Here is a 16514-nt window from a genome sequence, read left to right as displayed (position 1 = left end):
TCATCTGTGGTAGGTATAATGCCAATCCCTTTAGCTGAACCACATATTTCCGGGATTACACGCGGTCAACTTATAGAAACGACTTCTATGTCTGAGCGCATGGCTTGTAAGATTTATCAGTCAGATGCCTTCATTGCTTTACCAGGAGGTTTTGGAACACTTGAAGAAATCTTTTGTATAATCTCCTGGGCCAAGAGTAATCTCCATACCAAACCCATTGGACTTTTAAATGTTAACCATTTTTTCGATGGGTTACTCTCTTTTCTTGATCAGGCTGTGGACCAACAGTTCATTTCTCGTTCAGCAAGAAAGATTCTCATTTCTGCATCCACCATTGATAAGCTGTTAGAGAAATTACATGCTTATGTTCCACAGTACGATCCTCATGAGCCTCGGATAGACTGGTCTAAGGCAATTAGTAACAAGCGCCCAAGGGGTCCGATTAATTTAGATTTATCACTGTGAGAAATGCTCTTTATTAAGATGGCTGAGTAAGGAGTACTTTTTGTACTCTTGAGACGCATCTAGTTATTGTACAACTTGCAGGATTTTTTTGGTTGTGTTCTTGAAAAAAAAAAAACAAAAAAAAAACAAAACTGTGGAATGTTGTTAGCAAAGTCTTTGATAAGATGGCTGAGTAAGGAGTACTTTTTGTACTCTTGAGACGCATTTTGCTTATCTTATGACTTGCATGAAATTTTTATTTTGGTGTGAAAATATAAATATATATCTATATGGTGTGCTCATTTGTTGTTTAAGTTTTAGCAGTTCACAGCAAATCTATGGACTTGTGGAGTTACAGGTATTCCTAACAACCCTGATTTATTACTGCAATTCAAGTTGGGGGGTGTAAGGTCTAGTCATGAATCATCTGGTTTATATTTAACTGTGAGTTTGTAATTACTAGTTTGTAGTCTTATGGGAATTGATTGTCTTTATCTACTCTTATAAAAAAAAAAAAAAAATTATTATGTGTTTTAAATAATGCTATTCCTAAAGCTTTAAAGTTATGCACTGATAGCCGGTTAAGTTTGCAATACGAAACATGAATGCATTGATTTCTCATTTGAAAACGTTTATGCATGAGAATAAGTAATTTACATTCATCAGGGATTCAAAATTTAGAAATTGGTTATCGGTCATAAAGTCAAAGGTAACAGTAATTAGCTGATTAGTACACTGTATGATCCCTCAACAGAAGTGGAGACTATTACCCAAGCAAGTGTTTGAGCCTAATAACCGTCAATTCTGAGTGAAATAACACTTACTCTAAATATGCTCTCTTGTTTATCTTATCTTTTCAATGGCTTCAAAATATCAATTCGCTTTGAATGTCTAGTATGATAGCGGATGAATTTGACTGGTTTCAAACTATGAATTAGATGACTGAGAAGCATGATAGGGGGATCAATTTCTTTCATTTTGAACCTATTTTTTTTTCTTTAAATCAACCTCTTGTTAGCCCATTTGAGCCATTTGTAGTACAACTTCTTTCGTTACCCTTATTTAACCCATAACCATATGAATTTTATCCAATCTGGTGTGATTTTGGGAATTAATCTGTTTATCTATTTTCATATTTAAAAAGAAAAAGAAAGAAAAAGAAAAAAAAAGAAAAAAAAAGTAAAAAAAAAGGGGCAAATTCTCTTAGTTATTCAGCATAACTGTTTCAAAATGAATGCTAAAAAAAAAAAAAAAAAAAAAATTCCCGACACACCCTTTGCACACTCTACCTTTTCTTTGACAACCCGTATTAACCTTATAGCCCCATTACAACCCAGTCTGGTCCCTTTTGATGCTATAAATCATGTGATCTCAGAATTCGAGTTTGGAGTAGGGAATCATGTTTAAATTCAGAAGTTACTCATCTAGAGCATTATTCCAATCATGAAGCTATGTCAATTTCCTTATTCTTTCATGAAAATACGTTCCTTGTATTTGGGATGGCACCGAGTTTTGAACTTGTTCTGCATTTACTCTTATAACGGTGCACCCCCTTGTGTGTACACCTGAGGAATCCTTTTTATTGGAGAGAAAATCCATAGTAAGATTTGAAGTCAAAACTTCGAGGGAGTAAGTCTGTGTGTTGGTTATCCTAATTTCCATTCCTGAGATTGTATGACCTTTAACCAAAAATCTGATTTAGAATGCTAAATTATTTATTTAATTTTATGCATTTCGGTTTCGAATTTGAAATTTTTACATTCATACAGTTATTGTGAATAAAGTTTGGCAGGTGTATAATCTGATTGCTAAGGGACTAGCAATGTTTAAGTTGGGGGGTATGATTAGTGGTTAATTTTATAAAAATTTTGTTATAATTATATCCTTCTTTTGATCTTAAAAATAGTTTAAATTAGATATTAATATATATTTTATGGTTATATGCAAGTTTAAATTGAAAAATGAATGAAATGAAATTTTAAAGTAAAATTTAATAATAATAATAATAATATATAAAATTATATATAATACATATACATCATTATATGCATTCATGTAATATATATAATATAATATAATATATATATATGTGCCATGTGTAATACATATATATAATATATAATTTATTAATAATATTAAATTATTTTTATTTTTTTAGGCATGAAGAATTAAAGCCCATGAAGACTTAAAGTCCATGAAGAATTCAAGTCCATGAAGAAATCAAACCCATGGAGAAATTAAGCCCATGAAGAATTCAAGTCCATGAAGAAATCAAGCACATGAAAAATTAAAGTCCATGAAGAATTTAAGCCCATGAAGAATTAAGGCCCAATTTGAGCAACCCATGGAAGATATTATTTGGAGAAGGCCCAAGGATTATTTTTAATCCTAATGAAGATTAAAAATTAATTTATAGAAATCTATTTTTATTTTTTATGTGAGAGCTTTATTAGGTGTGTTTTTTAGCTAAAATCCACTTAACTATTAGGTGGATATTATAGCTAAAATCCATTTAACTTTATGAATGCTTTATTAGGTATGTATTTTAGCTAAAATCCATTTAATATTAGGTGTGTATTATAGCTAAAATCCATTTAACTTTAAGTGTGTGAGTGCCCATTAGATATAATTATGTCTAGTTGAATAATTGTGTGGTTTGTATTGCATCTTGTGGCCTATAAATAGATCACTTGATTGCATTTGTAAGTGTGATTATTATTCTTGAATCAAAGTTTAGTTGTTTCCTTATAATTCTCTCTTTGAGAATTGTTCTTGTTCTTTCCCCTTTTCTTTAGTATTCTCTCTTGTGATCTTACTTCCTTCCTTTCTTCTTTTAAATTCTTATGTCATTTATTATTACTTTATTATTCACCGCCTAAATGGCCGGTTAATTTGTGCCTTTAAATTTCTGCAATTTTCATTCTTGTATTTTAATTGTTCACTGCCTAAATGGACGGTTAGTTTCTTGCCTTTAAATTCTTGCAATTTTAATTCTTGTATTTTAATTATCTACCGCCTAAATGGCCGGTTAGTTTCTTCTATTTTAATTCCTGTCATTTAAATTCTGTTATTTAAATTATGTCATTTAAATTGTTGTCAATTAATTTAATAGAGATGAGTAGCTAAATCTAATCTTGGGTTAAGGCAAGGACAGTGTCTAACGCCAATGATTCCCAAAGAAAGCTACGCTTTAAATGAGTAACATTGGTTTAAACTTCAATATGAGTGTGTTTTGATTATTGAAAAATCACTAGGTTTGGATTGGAGCGTAAGCCTAACTTAGAGCTTTCATGTCACGCATGAGAGTTACTAGAACTGGAAACGCTATCATACCAAAACCCGGATGATTAATTTAGTTGTTTTGTGTATTAATTGTAATTGAATTTATGGTAGTTTCTTAAATTAGAATCCCGCATATCATGTATGGGGATTGCTTAAACTAGAGCTATCATTATCTTTAATTGCATTTAATAACAAATCCTCATATCTGAAATTAAATTAATGTTGCTAATCTTTTATGCTAATATTTGGGAATCAACGGGTTGGCACTGAAATTGTCTTAACTCAAGTACTTTCCAATTTCATATTCTCACGTTTAGTATTTATTTCAACTTCTGTCTTGCTTTATTTTCTAATATTTGTTATCTAAAAAAATCATAAAAAAATCATGTTATCAATCCATCTAAATGCGTGTGCGTGTGTGTGACATTCTTTTTTTTTCTTTTGCCATAAATAAATCTCTCAGTGGACGACCTGGACTTATCCAGAAAGTATAAATTTAAATTTGAACTACAACTGCACTCGTACACTGACGAGTATAAACCTCTCGCCTAAATAAATAAATAAAATATAAAATTTTTATTGTGTTTTGTTTTGTGTTTTAATTGCAGGGTGAGAGTGCAGTCAGGGCTTAACACTTACACCGAACAACGCAGAAAATTAAAAGAGAGATCATTACATTTCCTGACTCAGACTTGGAAGAAAACACAAAGCAATAAAGCAGAATATCAATGAACAGACAAGGCAGGGAATCAATGAAATATTCTTTATTGATTGAAGTCAAGATTACAGAAAAGTGCCAACTTATACTAAAATTTACAAAAATAAAGAGAAGAAATGAGTTAAGGTCCAACAAGTCCAGGGGTAGGTTTGGCTGCTAGCTCGACAATCACTCCAGAAGTGAACTCGAAGGCAGCCACAAGCTCACAAGGCTGATCTGCATCTTCCATAGGCCGGTCCTCCTCAGCCCCTAGCACCTCCACCGAAACTTCAACCTGGCCAACTAGATCTGCCAAAGGTAAATCCACAAGCTGATAGACCACCACTTCTTTAAAGGCACCACAGGCCGAGAAGTCGACCTCAGGGAAAAGCACCTGAGCTTGGGACAATCCTTTCGCAAAACCCTCTAAGAATTGGTCAACAACCTCATCTTTCAAGCTCTCTACCTCGGTTTGTGTTACAACTACCTGAGTCCTCAGCTCGGCATTCTCGAGCTTCGCTTGGTTGGTTTGGAGGACGACGGTGGCAAGGTCGGTTGTCAACTTTACCATCCTCTCAACCCCTTCCTAGGCAGCAGTTTTGGCAGGTTGGGCTTCCTCCTTTAACACCGCCAGTTCCTCCAAACTGCGCTCCTACTGCTGTTGGTACTTTTTGGAGCTATCTAAACCCGGACAACCACCTTCTTTACCTCTGTCATCTGTTTCTGTAACTCGTCCATCTCAGCGGCCACCTCCCCCCTCACCCATTCCATTCTCTTCTCATGAGCTTGGCTGAGTCGCTTTGACTGAGACAAAAACTCCAACTCCAGTGTTCAGCTAATGCTGGCAAGACAAAGGGATTGCATCTCAGACCAGCGGCATAACCCATAACCCTAAGGTCCAGCTCCCTCTTTCGGTCGGATTCAAGGTTGAGGCATTCTTCTACAAAGGCCCCAGGTCGAAACTCCTTGCTCCAGAGGCTCCTCGAATCGAGCTTGTTATCATCGCAGCCCCACAAGCTCGGCCTCAACAAGGCTTTTCTAGAGCTCGAAGGTTGGTCGATAGCAGAACTTGAAGTCCTCGAGGGCCTAGATTCCTCTTACCAAGCAATCCTCGGTCCCTTCCGTTACAAGAAGGCTTCCTCGACGTTAACCTATTCCTCGGACCGTCGAGAGCTCCGGCCTTTTGAAAAAGTAGGTTGAGATGTCGAAGAAGTCGGTGTGGGACCCTTGGGCACGATGAGGGCTTTGGGCTCCCGAGCACTCTTCTCTGAAGATGGGGCTTTCTCAGCAACCCTACGAGCTGATCTTGAGTTTGGCTCGGCCCTCCTACGCAACGTGCGTTGCCTTAATTCCTTGGCAATCATTTTTAGGGCCATCTCACTTGAAACAGAAAATAAATAGGGTAAGCAATAATAAGTAAGTAAGCAGCAAAAATTTGCCAAAAAGGAAAGGCACGACAAAATCGACCCATATAGGCAGCCAGGCTCTTGAAGTCATTCCTATGTTTGACAAGAACCGAGCTCTCCAACACTGGGTAATCCAAAAGAAGATCCACCATCAACTAGTCCTTCAAACTCAAATGTCGGTATTCCACCCTCATAATGGAACTCAACTCCTTACTCCAGCATAAAGGGAACAGGGCAGCCGCTTAATCGTCCAAAAAGAAAGTGAGCACATCTTGCTGAAAGGCTACTTTGAAGTAACCAACCTTGAAGTACTTATATGAGCCATCAAAGGCCTTCATCAAAGAGACCCAGCTACCCTTGCTAATACCCTTCGATTAGAAGAAGGAAAAGAAGACTCATGTGCTCGTTTCCCGACCTAGGAATTTGGACAGCACCTCAAAGGCTATCACAAATGCACAGCTGTTCGAGTGTAGTTGGGCTGGGACAACATTTAACATTGTTAACACTGAGCTTTGGAACTTAGTGAAGAAGTCAAAGACGAAGACGTGTGAAGAACATCTCGTACACAAAGATCAACCTCGAGTCCGAGGCCATAAAGACCCACTCCTCTTTCCCACAAGGTCAACACTCAAATAAACCCTCATCTTCTTTAGTCACTGACAAATGAATCTGCGAACTCAAAACAATGACTCTATCTGAGAAGGTGTTCGAGAAAGTGACCTTTGACACGTCCTCACTCACCCAGCTATAGTTACCACTTGTGCTGGAAAGCGGGTTTGAAGATGACACAGCTATAGATGAAGCACCTATATTATCCTCAAGGGAACCAGAGAAATTAGATCCGTTAGAAGTCGTTCCCCTTTTTTCTACACCGATCTATATTTCAACTACCTTGGTCGACACACCAAATCATTCCCTTATGCTCAACCGGCAAAGCCCGACAACCAAGCGTCGGATTCCTCGCCAGGAGCTCCCTTACGATAGTCACGGAATCGCTTCTTTCCCCAGATTCACTCCTTCAACTCATCACAACACTCGATAAACCAACAGAAAATAATAAAAATGAAGCGGAAGAATTGAAATTGAAAGAATCGGTTGCACGAAGTTACCTAAAGAAACGAGCGAAACTATAGAAGAAGGAAAAATAGAACTTGAAGGCAGGAAGAATGCATAAACTCTTGGAAAACTAGGGTTCGAAAATCGGTCTCAAGCGCAAAGGCAAAAAGTTGGAAAATAGCCTACAAGTATCATTATATATATATATACCGCACGATGCATCCAACGCCCAAAAATCAAACATCACCAAACACCCCCAGAAATCATGTCGCGTGTTATGCACATTAAAACACCTTAGGTTAAAGTGTTGAAAAAACTCCCTATCCACCCACGTCATCACATCTTTTGAAGCAGATGCCTTAGATTTGGAAACCGTGTGCATTACTTGTCAGAACCTCGAGAAACACCTCTCGAAATCGCCGAGGCCGACCTTAGCAAGTTCGGTCACCGCGAGCTTAGCCCCCAGCGAGCTCAGACCTAGGTCAAGGTAAACGAGAACGTGGCCATCACCTCAGCTAAGTTCCTAGCTCGAATGCCCACCCATGCGAACATCTGACCTTGGGGGCCCTGGACCGTACTAACCTATTTGATATCGAGCTCGGCCCCTTAACTAGAGCTCAACCCAAGAAGCTCGGATAACCTTTCCATATAAGCCAAGATCCTTGCGCCAGTAACGAATCCTATCAACTTCAAGCAACTCGCATGCTAATCCTCATTAATTAGTCCGTAATCTTTATCGAATTCGAGATCCTCGAAAATGATCCATATCACTACCATGTATCTCGACCCTATATCCTCCCACGATGGCCATCGACACACAAGGCACTTTCATCTCTATATAAACTAGCCTGATCACATGCCGAGATATGTTCTTTCCAAGCCTTATAGACACTTTGCTATTTTGAACCCTCACTAAACTAAGCATCAGAATACTTGTAGATTCCAGTTGCCCTTGCCGAACCATGACACTTCGCTACCATTGTAGCCAATTTTGCCAACCCCGTTGGGCCGAAAGGAACAATCTTCATCATCATCGTCGTGATCATAATTTTCATTTCAAATTATATGATATTTCATTTTAAATAAATTTAAAAAAAATAAATCACTATTATAAACAAATTGAGTTCAAATAAAAATTTATTAAACTCCTTTATGTTTATAAATAAGTTCATTTATAATTTATTTAAAATTTGTTCTTTTGTTCATAATTAACAAGAATATATATATATATATCTAAAATGTTTTATGATTTGTTTTGTTTTTTTCTTACTTCAAAATTTATGATTTTATTAAATAATGTGATTGTCTAAGTTATTTATTAAAAATAACTCATCTCCATAAATAATTGTATTTTTGTTTATGAACAAATTCATTTCTTGTTCATAAATATTATTTCTTGTTCAGAACTAACTTAATAACTTATCCATGAACAAACTTGATAATAAACTCGATTTTGGTTCATTTAGTTTAAATAAGTTGAGCCCGATCGAATGTAAAAAATTGTTCACCAACTGAATTCAAGTATTTATTATAGAGTTCAACTCATAAATAAGTCAAGCTTAAATACTTTTAAAAATAAAAGAGTCAAGCTTAAACAAAGCTCAACTTGACTTGGCTCCGTTACTCGCTAGTTATTTGACATCCAATCAATTTTTAATCCAAATCTAAAGAGATAGAACCCCAAATTCCAAATGAGTAACGTAGGAATTTGGACCCAAATCTAAATCCTCCTTGCAAAATTAAAATTAAACCCAAATCTCAAATTACAAATAAATAAACAGTTAGGATGATATCATTTAAACATATAGCCTCCAAAAATTAATGACTACAATTGGTTGAATTCCATACAAATATAAAGTTTGAAAGATATTTTTCTGGTTGGGGTAAAGAAAGGAAGGTTCCTAATTCCCACTTCCAAAATTTGTAATTAATTTAGAATTTGATTGGGCGTGGATGTGGAAAGCCATTGATCATATATTAATCAGTGCCCCGTGAGTTGTGACAAGTGACAACAAATAAATTGAATAATTAAGGGTGTTCTTGTTTGCTTGTATTAATTATATAGATAAGTCGCCATGCATAATCCATGCGTGTATTTAGAGGTGTGCAATCTGCAATCGGTTATAATCGAATCGAATTGACCGAAAATCATGAACCGAATTATATGTAGTAATCAAATTGAACCGACCAACTAATCCTAACAAACCGAATTAATCCAAATCGAACTAACTGAAATCTGAAGCGTGATAACCAAATCGAACAGAAAATCAAACTGGAACACAAAATAAGTAAGAGACCGAACATTAGTTCGACCTTGCTGTTGCTGTCGACTACCTAGTCGACTGGTGATTCCGATGATCGAAACCGATCATCAAATTTCCCAAACCACGGTGACCGACATACCCAAAAATCAAAAACATCTAATTGTTGGATTTTAGTAGATCTAAGTTTCAATATAAAATAGAAGTAGTCGGAAAACTTATTGAATGGGCCATCGGCCTCGTCTTAGTTTTCGTCTCCGGCCTTTCTCTTCGTCTTCGCCACGAGAGATGGTGGAGAGAGAGAAAAGGAACTCCTAGTGAGGCGAGGGATGGAGAACGCTGTCAGAGACTGCGACACCGTTAGAATGGACCGGCACAGTGACACCGTCAGAATGGATGAAGATTCAAGAGAAGACAAACATGAGAGCCTCAGGCACATCGCAGATTCGCAGTGAGACGTCGCAGGGAGAATGAGTGCACTGTGCCGCAGTGAGATGCCGCAGGGAGAATGAGGCAAGGGATGGAGAATAGGAGAAGACTATCAGGATGGAGAACAGAACCCGTGTCGCGTGGGGTGCCGTGCTCTACCAGAAGGAGCGTGGGGTGCTGTCTCTGCCAAAACCCGTGTGGGGGGAGGGTGTTCTGTTGGAGGTTTGGTTCAGATATTTCGGTTATTTCAAGTAAAAAATTGATCAGAACACCGAAAATCGAATCTTTTACAAAAATTAACTGAACCAAAATTTAAAAAAAAAAAATCGAATCGAACTTGTTGATTCAGTTCGATTACTTTGGTTTAACTGAAGTTGTGCTCACCCCTACGTATATCTGTTGTGGACAGCTTCTGCTTCATCCATGTCCTACGTGTTAACAGTGTTGTAATTAAACATTAATTGTTACACATCATGGCGTATATATATCGTAACCAAAATGCAATTCAAATATTCATGTTTATTCAATATATCTACATATATATATATACATATAATCGCTGGAGTACACAAGAAATCAATGGCAGAAGAAGAAGAAGACAACGCGACTCAACATTTTTTCTATTGACAGTAAGATTTGTAAGCTTAATGTTGTGTATATATACACAGAGAGAGGAGCATTCGACCCATTATATATATATATATATCATATATTTGTGTTGCTTATATAAACTAGTAACCATATGTGTGTGTGTGTGGATATATAAGTAAAAAAAGACAAAAAAAGAAAGAAAGAAAGAAAAGCCGAAGCAGTGATGATCATATCTATCTGTAAGATTTGAGGATGGCACCACAGAAGGTACAAACGATGGCCTTCCACGACTTGCAGTAGAATGGGATGTAACAGAACCTTGTGGCGGTTTTCATATCGGCAACGCTCGCCCCTCCGCCGCAGCGCGAACACGTCCCCGCCGCGGGCTTGCTCCTCCCCACGGTCCTCTTCTGATCCACCAAAAAGCAGAAGCACACCATATCTCTCGCTGCCTGCAGGCTGGAGGGAGTTGGGTGGGTGGGTGGTTAGCTGTGGAGGAAATTGAATGGTGGGTCAATCGATATATATAGGGGGGGGTACTAGATTGGGGTTTTGTGGAATAAGTAGGAGAGATGGTAGTCAATGTATTTTTTATTTTTTTTTAATTTATGATGAAGATTGATGAAGATGGTGATAGTAGTGATGAACACGTATTTGTGGTGAGAAACCGGCTGCTAGGGCTGGTATTCATGATAAAAGTGTGGGCTGATGCCACGTGTCGATACCTTTGGCTGTACCGTCTTAGTACTCGATCCCACTCGTGAGATGAGCTGTCCACCTGTCCTGTCCTGTCCTGTCCTAGTGTCCTCGCCTCTCCTGTCCTCTCTGGCGGGCTAATGAATAATGATGTCCACTCCGTCCATTCATTAATAATTAATGAATCAATCAGCTACCGAACACCGAACATCTACTACCATATCATGCCATTCCATTTATTCCCCACCCCAAAATTAACGCGGCTACCAATTCCCATCACTGATCACTGATCATCCCCTCCATCCATCCATCCATGGGGGGTCCCTATGGTTGTTGGTTGGGGGCATGCACTTGCCTAGCTAATTAATCAGTTAACTAAATTGCTGCCACTGTATGTTTAAAGTCATATATATATATATATATATATCAACAAGACCCCTTAGCTAGGAAGAAACGTATGGAACGTAGTACGTGTGTGTACAGCTATATAGATATGGCTTGATTTGGTTAGAATATGCTTTTTTGTATATTATGAAACAGCCCACTCCCACAACCTACGGGAATTAATAATTGTCAGCAACTTAATTTATTAATTAACCAGAAAGAGTGAAAATTTGTTAATTATTAGGTTACTTTTGGAAAAGAATTAGTGCAAATTAATTAGTTAACCAAAATGATTTTTAGTGACTAGCAGCGAAAGACCCCCCCGGGGGGGTGGGGGGGAGCCGCCGATTTCTAACAGATTTAGCCGGAAGAGATGGAAGGTCGCAAAACGGGTAGTTTTTGTTGACCTTACACGAAGGGAGAGGAGAGATTGGGTTGTAGTGTTGCCGACGACAAAAGATAAAGAGGGGTTGGGCTGTGGAATGGCTGGTTTTTCATTGACCTTTGCCAAATAAAGATAGAAGAGGTGAGTTGCAGTGTTGCCGGTGGTGGAGTAGAGAGGCAAAAGCTCATGGTGGTTTTTAATGGAAGAGGGCGAATGACACTAAAAAAAAAAAAAAATAAGATACTTCAATATTGAAATTGAAAGAGAAATAATACGTATTTCACAGTAATAGTAAAATGAGTCGTCATTCTTTCGTATCAACCAAAACAAATAAAGAAATAACTAAAATTATTTTATTTTCCATTTTTATTTCCCTTCGCTTGACCCTATCTATCAATTCAAACCTAGCCTTAGTTAATGGATGGGCCTTCTATCATGGTAACGGTATGTAAAGTAGGATTAATTGGGTCATTCTATTTATTCCCAATAACTAAACACCTCCATTTGACCTTACCAAACATAACCTTAATTAATGGAAGGGTATGGACGGCGGGGCATCCATCATGGTATGGGATGTACGGTATAATTAATTAATTGGGCAGGCAGAGCAAGGCACTCTTCCACTCTGGGATTAGCAGTTTACGTACAAAGACCCATCGGCCCAATCCAAGCATGCATGGCCTCAAAATGGAATTAATTAAGTGCAAACAAGATGCAGCATGGTTGGGTGGGTGGGGGGTGGTCTTTAATTACTTCGTGCTAGTCAAATGTACGAATTCATTATTAGAAGAAAAAGTTGCGATGGATCGACCTCGTCCTCGTGATCGGATTTGTTTGGTGGATATATATATATTATTGTAAAGTTCTTAGTTATGACTTAAATATTTTTTTTATTATTGTATTGATCATGGACTATAAAGTAACTCCCTTATTAATTATAGCTTAAATATTTTTATCATTATATTTTCATATTTATGTTAGTTATATTTTTTTATTGATTTGAGTTATAAAATGGTAATAGATGCATATTTTTTATGAAAAAATATTGTATATATTCATGATTTTGATCCTTAAACTTTTATTATCTATTTATGTTCATCATACACTATCATTTGAGGTGTTTAAAAACTTGAAAAAGTTAAATCAATAAAAACATATCAGAACATAAGGAACGGTAATGACTAAAGGTAATATTCAATCGATTTTCAACATTTTTTTAAAATATTATTTTGATATTTGATATTTATACCACGTTAGTTAGATTACTTTATTTGTGGGACACTTGAATTTGGATGGATGAATAAGAGAAATCAAGTCTTGGTTACATAATTTCGACTTTGCGCCAAAAGTTAGGACTATGTTGGTTATAGTAATTCGTCCTCTTCAATTCCCCACTATCACTTCTAGATTTATGTCCAAATTCCACTAAAAAATCAAAATACAAGCAGCATTATATTAACCCATGACGCTCTTTGCCTTCTGGTTCCACTTCGCTTCCCCCCCATTTTAATGGTCCAACTGCGGATCCGACGCATATCTGGTCCCATGGTCTAGTGGTTAGGACATTGGACTCTGAATCCAGTAACCCGAGTTCAAATCTCGGTGGGACCTGCTGTGTTAATAATGTATTTTTGTTGGGCAGCAAAGCCCTTTGTGGGGAACATCTTTCTTTCTAGTTAATATTTCTAAAAAAATTTCATCATCCTAGCCGTTATACTATTTTTGGTGGTTGGCAATATAATCAAGTTCCCCCATATGTTTACAAACAGCAAGCACCAACCAGGAATTACCTCCTGTTCTTGTTTTTGTTTTTTTAAACCCATTATTATTATTATCGCATTAATTTTGAAGATGGACAAAAAAAAAAAAAATTAAGGGGGATGGCCCTTTGCCTGAGATCTTGAGACCCAAGAAGGCAATTCATAAAAAGAGGCAAAAGGCATCGGATACCGCAAAGTGGAGAGCCACGCAGATTGCAGACGAAGTTTCCTAAATAAAGTAACGAATGCATTTGTTGCCGGCAGGCCTCAACTCTCATGTAACCAACCGCTGATAGGTATCAGCATCAGCTACTCTACTTCTACTGCCCATCAGAAATTGTTGCCTGCATCAACATCAACGTCAACATCATGCCCCAAGTCTAGCTTGGACCTTTCCTTGGCAGCTAAAAATTGCACCAATTGCTACCCTACCAAAACGATTAAAACCTGTACGCATGCCACCCAGCATTCCAGAATCAAAGAAGTCGAATTGCATTGGGAGATTCCCCTGGTATGTTTTCACCCCGGCTGGCCAAGCAACCTTCATTGCTTTACTACCTCATCATGTATTTTTGACTACTTGACCAAAAACCCTCGCACAACTAAAGCGTTTTTCTCAATGATTCCATTTTTCTATCAAGTGTCACACAGACGGAAGTAAATTTCTGCTCCTATTTTCGAATCACTCTACTATTTTACAGGTTCCAGCCACACTGTACAGGAGGCAAGACATTACATGTATAACATGCTTTTAACACTCAAAAAAGCCACCAAACCCATGTAAAAGAAATTCAAAAATTGGAAAACTAATACACATTTACATGTCACGGGAAAAATAGCTACTTGACTATGTCTTCAACAGAATCCGGAAAAGCAAAAGCAAGACTCCAACTACATCATGCTGGTATGCAGTAAGAGGAACTCAGGGCTGGAGGCAACACACAGACCAAATGAGGTCCAGGAGGATTGCAACTTATATTTGTCTCATCAATATTTGGCAAGGTTAGTTGAGGAGGACGGACATATCCTGCTACCAGAGGGAGACATAATATTGAGATAACTATCCTTGAACCTGTTAACAGAGAGAATCCCACAAGAAAAATGATAAATTAGCGCCAGGACAAACTGATCATCTGACACAGATAACTAGTGAAGAACATATAACTGTTCAGTTGCAACAAGTATTATAGTAGTAGTGATTCAAATACCTTGCTTTATGGAGAGCGGGGCATGCCCCCTTTTCCTCCCTGCAATCATCCAGTTCTCTGAACTTGCATTAACTTGGTATAATACTGCATTCTGTTCGATAGAAAATAAAAAATCAAAAGGATGAACACAGTACTTTTAGCAGCCAAAAGCAAACACACAGAATGACAAGGTGAATTGTGTGACAAAAGTAAGAAAACAAAATTCTTCACCAAGATTTTTGTGTTCCAGAACCTTACATATTTGTGGAAAATGCTTAGCTTTCTAGCATATAGGTATATATAATTGGGCAGGAATAATGTTATTACAAAGACACAACATCACATTTCTCTGACAATCATGTATGAAATTTCATCTTGTCTGGCTCGGGCAGAGAAACAACATATTTCATTGGCCATCACATGAGAAAGTTTGGAACTTCATGATTTCCTATCCAAAAACTGTTTGTACTAAAACACCACCACCAAACTTCAATACCACCAGGTTCAGTTGACTACATCAATTCTAACTTGCCAATCATATCCATGACCATATTTCTCGTAAGACTATAATGCTTTTCTCCACCTTTTTTGCTACAAGTCTTTTCCATTCCATTCTCAGTCACAGGGCAGAATCTTCTCCACACATGCCCAAATTATATTAATATTAATCATGTTTTGCAAATCTTACCTCAATATAAGTTACTCCAATCTTATTATGGTAACCAAAATTTTAATTTTGCTTTTATCTTTTATGGTCACACATCCAACACAACATTTTAATCTCAATTATACTTGCATTTTGCGCATGCTAAAAACTCAACATCCTTGCTATACAACAAAACTAATCTTATAACCATCTAAAGAGTACAATAGTATAAAATGCTAAAAACACATCTCTAAGTTTCAACATGCTGCCTTGATTCTATGTTTAATATTCTCAATAACCTCCCTCCTTTCTTTTTGAGCAATTAATTTGAAACATTTGAACTGATGTTAATACAACATCACCCACACTTCTATTTTTATTAAACTTATGTTTCACACGGGTGAACTGACTGCCAAGAGAGGTCAGCCACCCCCACTGACATTGTATATCTGAAGCAAATTAATAGAAATTGTTTGGGTATTCTGTAGTGAAAATAAAGAAATATAGAAACACATGCCAACTAGGGATTATAAATCTACAAAAGGTGGAGAGTACAGAAAGGGCATACTAGCGCTAATAAAGAAAGTCAGTGAATTGGGTTGTGGTGCACAGCATGAGTAAGATTCCGGCATCAAATGGTGGCAGAGGAGGAGAAGGTTCCATCAAAGGCAGATTAGAGGAAATTTATAGCAGTTAAAGATATGATACTTGTAATGATTAAACACCCGGCAAAGTTGCATAGTTCAATAATATTTGGTAGGTAAGGAACCAACAGTGTGCAATGCCCGTGATTATCAGGAAATATATATCAAATTAATATAAAAAATATTTATATATAATTTTTATTTATGATTAATTCACTAATTTAATGCACAAACATAAATAAAGTGTACTATTTTTATAAAAGTTTTGGTTAGATAATAATATTTAATTAATCTCTATCTATCTAATAAAATATGGATGGCTACTTCTTCAAAATATTGTGAAAAGCAACGATCTCACTTATGTTTTTGACAAACAAAATAAAAAATAGAATTACATTCTTAATTTGATAATTGATGATATCATTGCTGTGCTGGCATATATACATATATTTTTATCTATAATGGAAAGAGAGCTATTTGATACCATTGAAAATGAAAATATTATACAACAGTTCCAAAAATGAGATGAGATCTCATAGAGGAATATCATAGATATGTGCTTATAAAAAATTCTTATTAATATATTTTCACCCCCACTGAACTACTTTTGGGGGTCCCCCACTTGTTTCACATATTAAATTTTTGC

General features: G+C 36.8%; 2 protein-coding genes and 1 non-coding gene across 4 annotated transcripts in view; 1 reads left to right on the top strand and 2 right to left on the bottom strand.

The window, feature by feature from the left end:
• Positions 1–10163: 10163 nt before the first annotated feature.
• Positions 10164–10670, bottom strand: LOC127791898 (uncharacterized). Its single transcript, XM_052322070.1, has one exon. It carries the CDS (start codon positions 10604–10606, stop codon positions 10400–10402), a length of 207 nt encoding a protein of 68 aa, XP_052178030.1. The 5' UTR covers positions 10607–10670; the 3' UTR covers positions 10164–10399.
• Positions 10671–13170: 2500 nt separating this feature from the next.
• Positions 13171–13242, top strand: TRNAQ-CUG (transfer RNA glutamine (anticodon CUG)). The gene has a single exon. It is a non-coding gene; the product is annotated as a tRNA-Gln (tRNA).
• A 729-nt stretch (positions 13243–13971) lies between these two features.
• LOC127792463 (trafficking protein particle complex II-specific subunit 130 homolog) overlaps positions 13972–16514 on the bottom strand; it is a 61656-nt gene continuing 59113 nt past the window's right edge. For both annotated transcript variants that reach the window (XM_052322953.1, XM_052322954.1), the window contains 2 exons: positions 14600–14690; positions 13972–14463 (listed from right to left, as the gene is read on the bottom strand). In XM_052322953.1, coding sequence (XP_052178913.1) covers positions 14288–14463; positions 14600–14690 — 267 coding nt within the window. In that variant the 3' untranslated portion in view covers positions 13972–14287. The remainder of the gene's footprint in view (positions 14464–14599; positions 14691–16514) is intronic.

The sequence above is a fragment of the Diospyros lotus genome, chromosome 15 (genome assembly GCF_014633365.1).
Source record: "Diospyros lotus cultivar Yz01 chromosome 15, ASM1463336v1, whole genome shotgun sequence".
In the NCBI taxonomy this organism is placed as follows: Eukaryota; Viridiplantae; Streptophyta; class Magnoliopsida; order Ericales; family Ebenaceae; genus Diospyros; species Diospyros lotus.
Note: the sequence above shows the minus strand (reverse complement) of the source record. Positions and strands in the feature narration are given on the sequence as shown.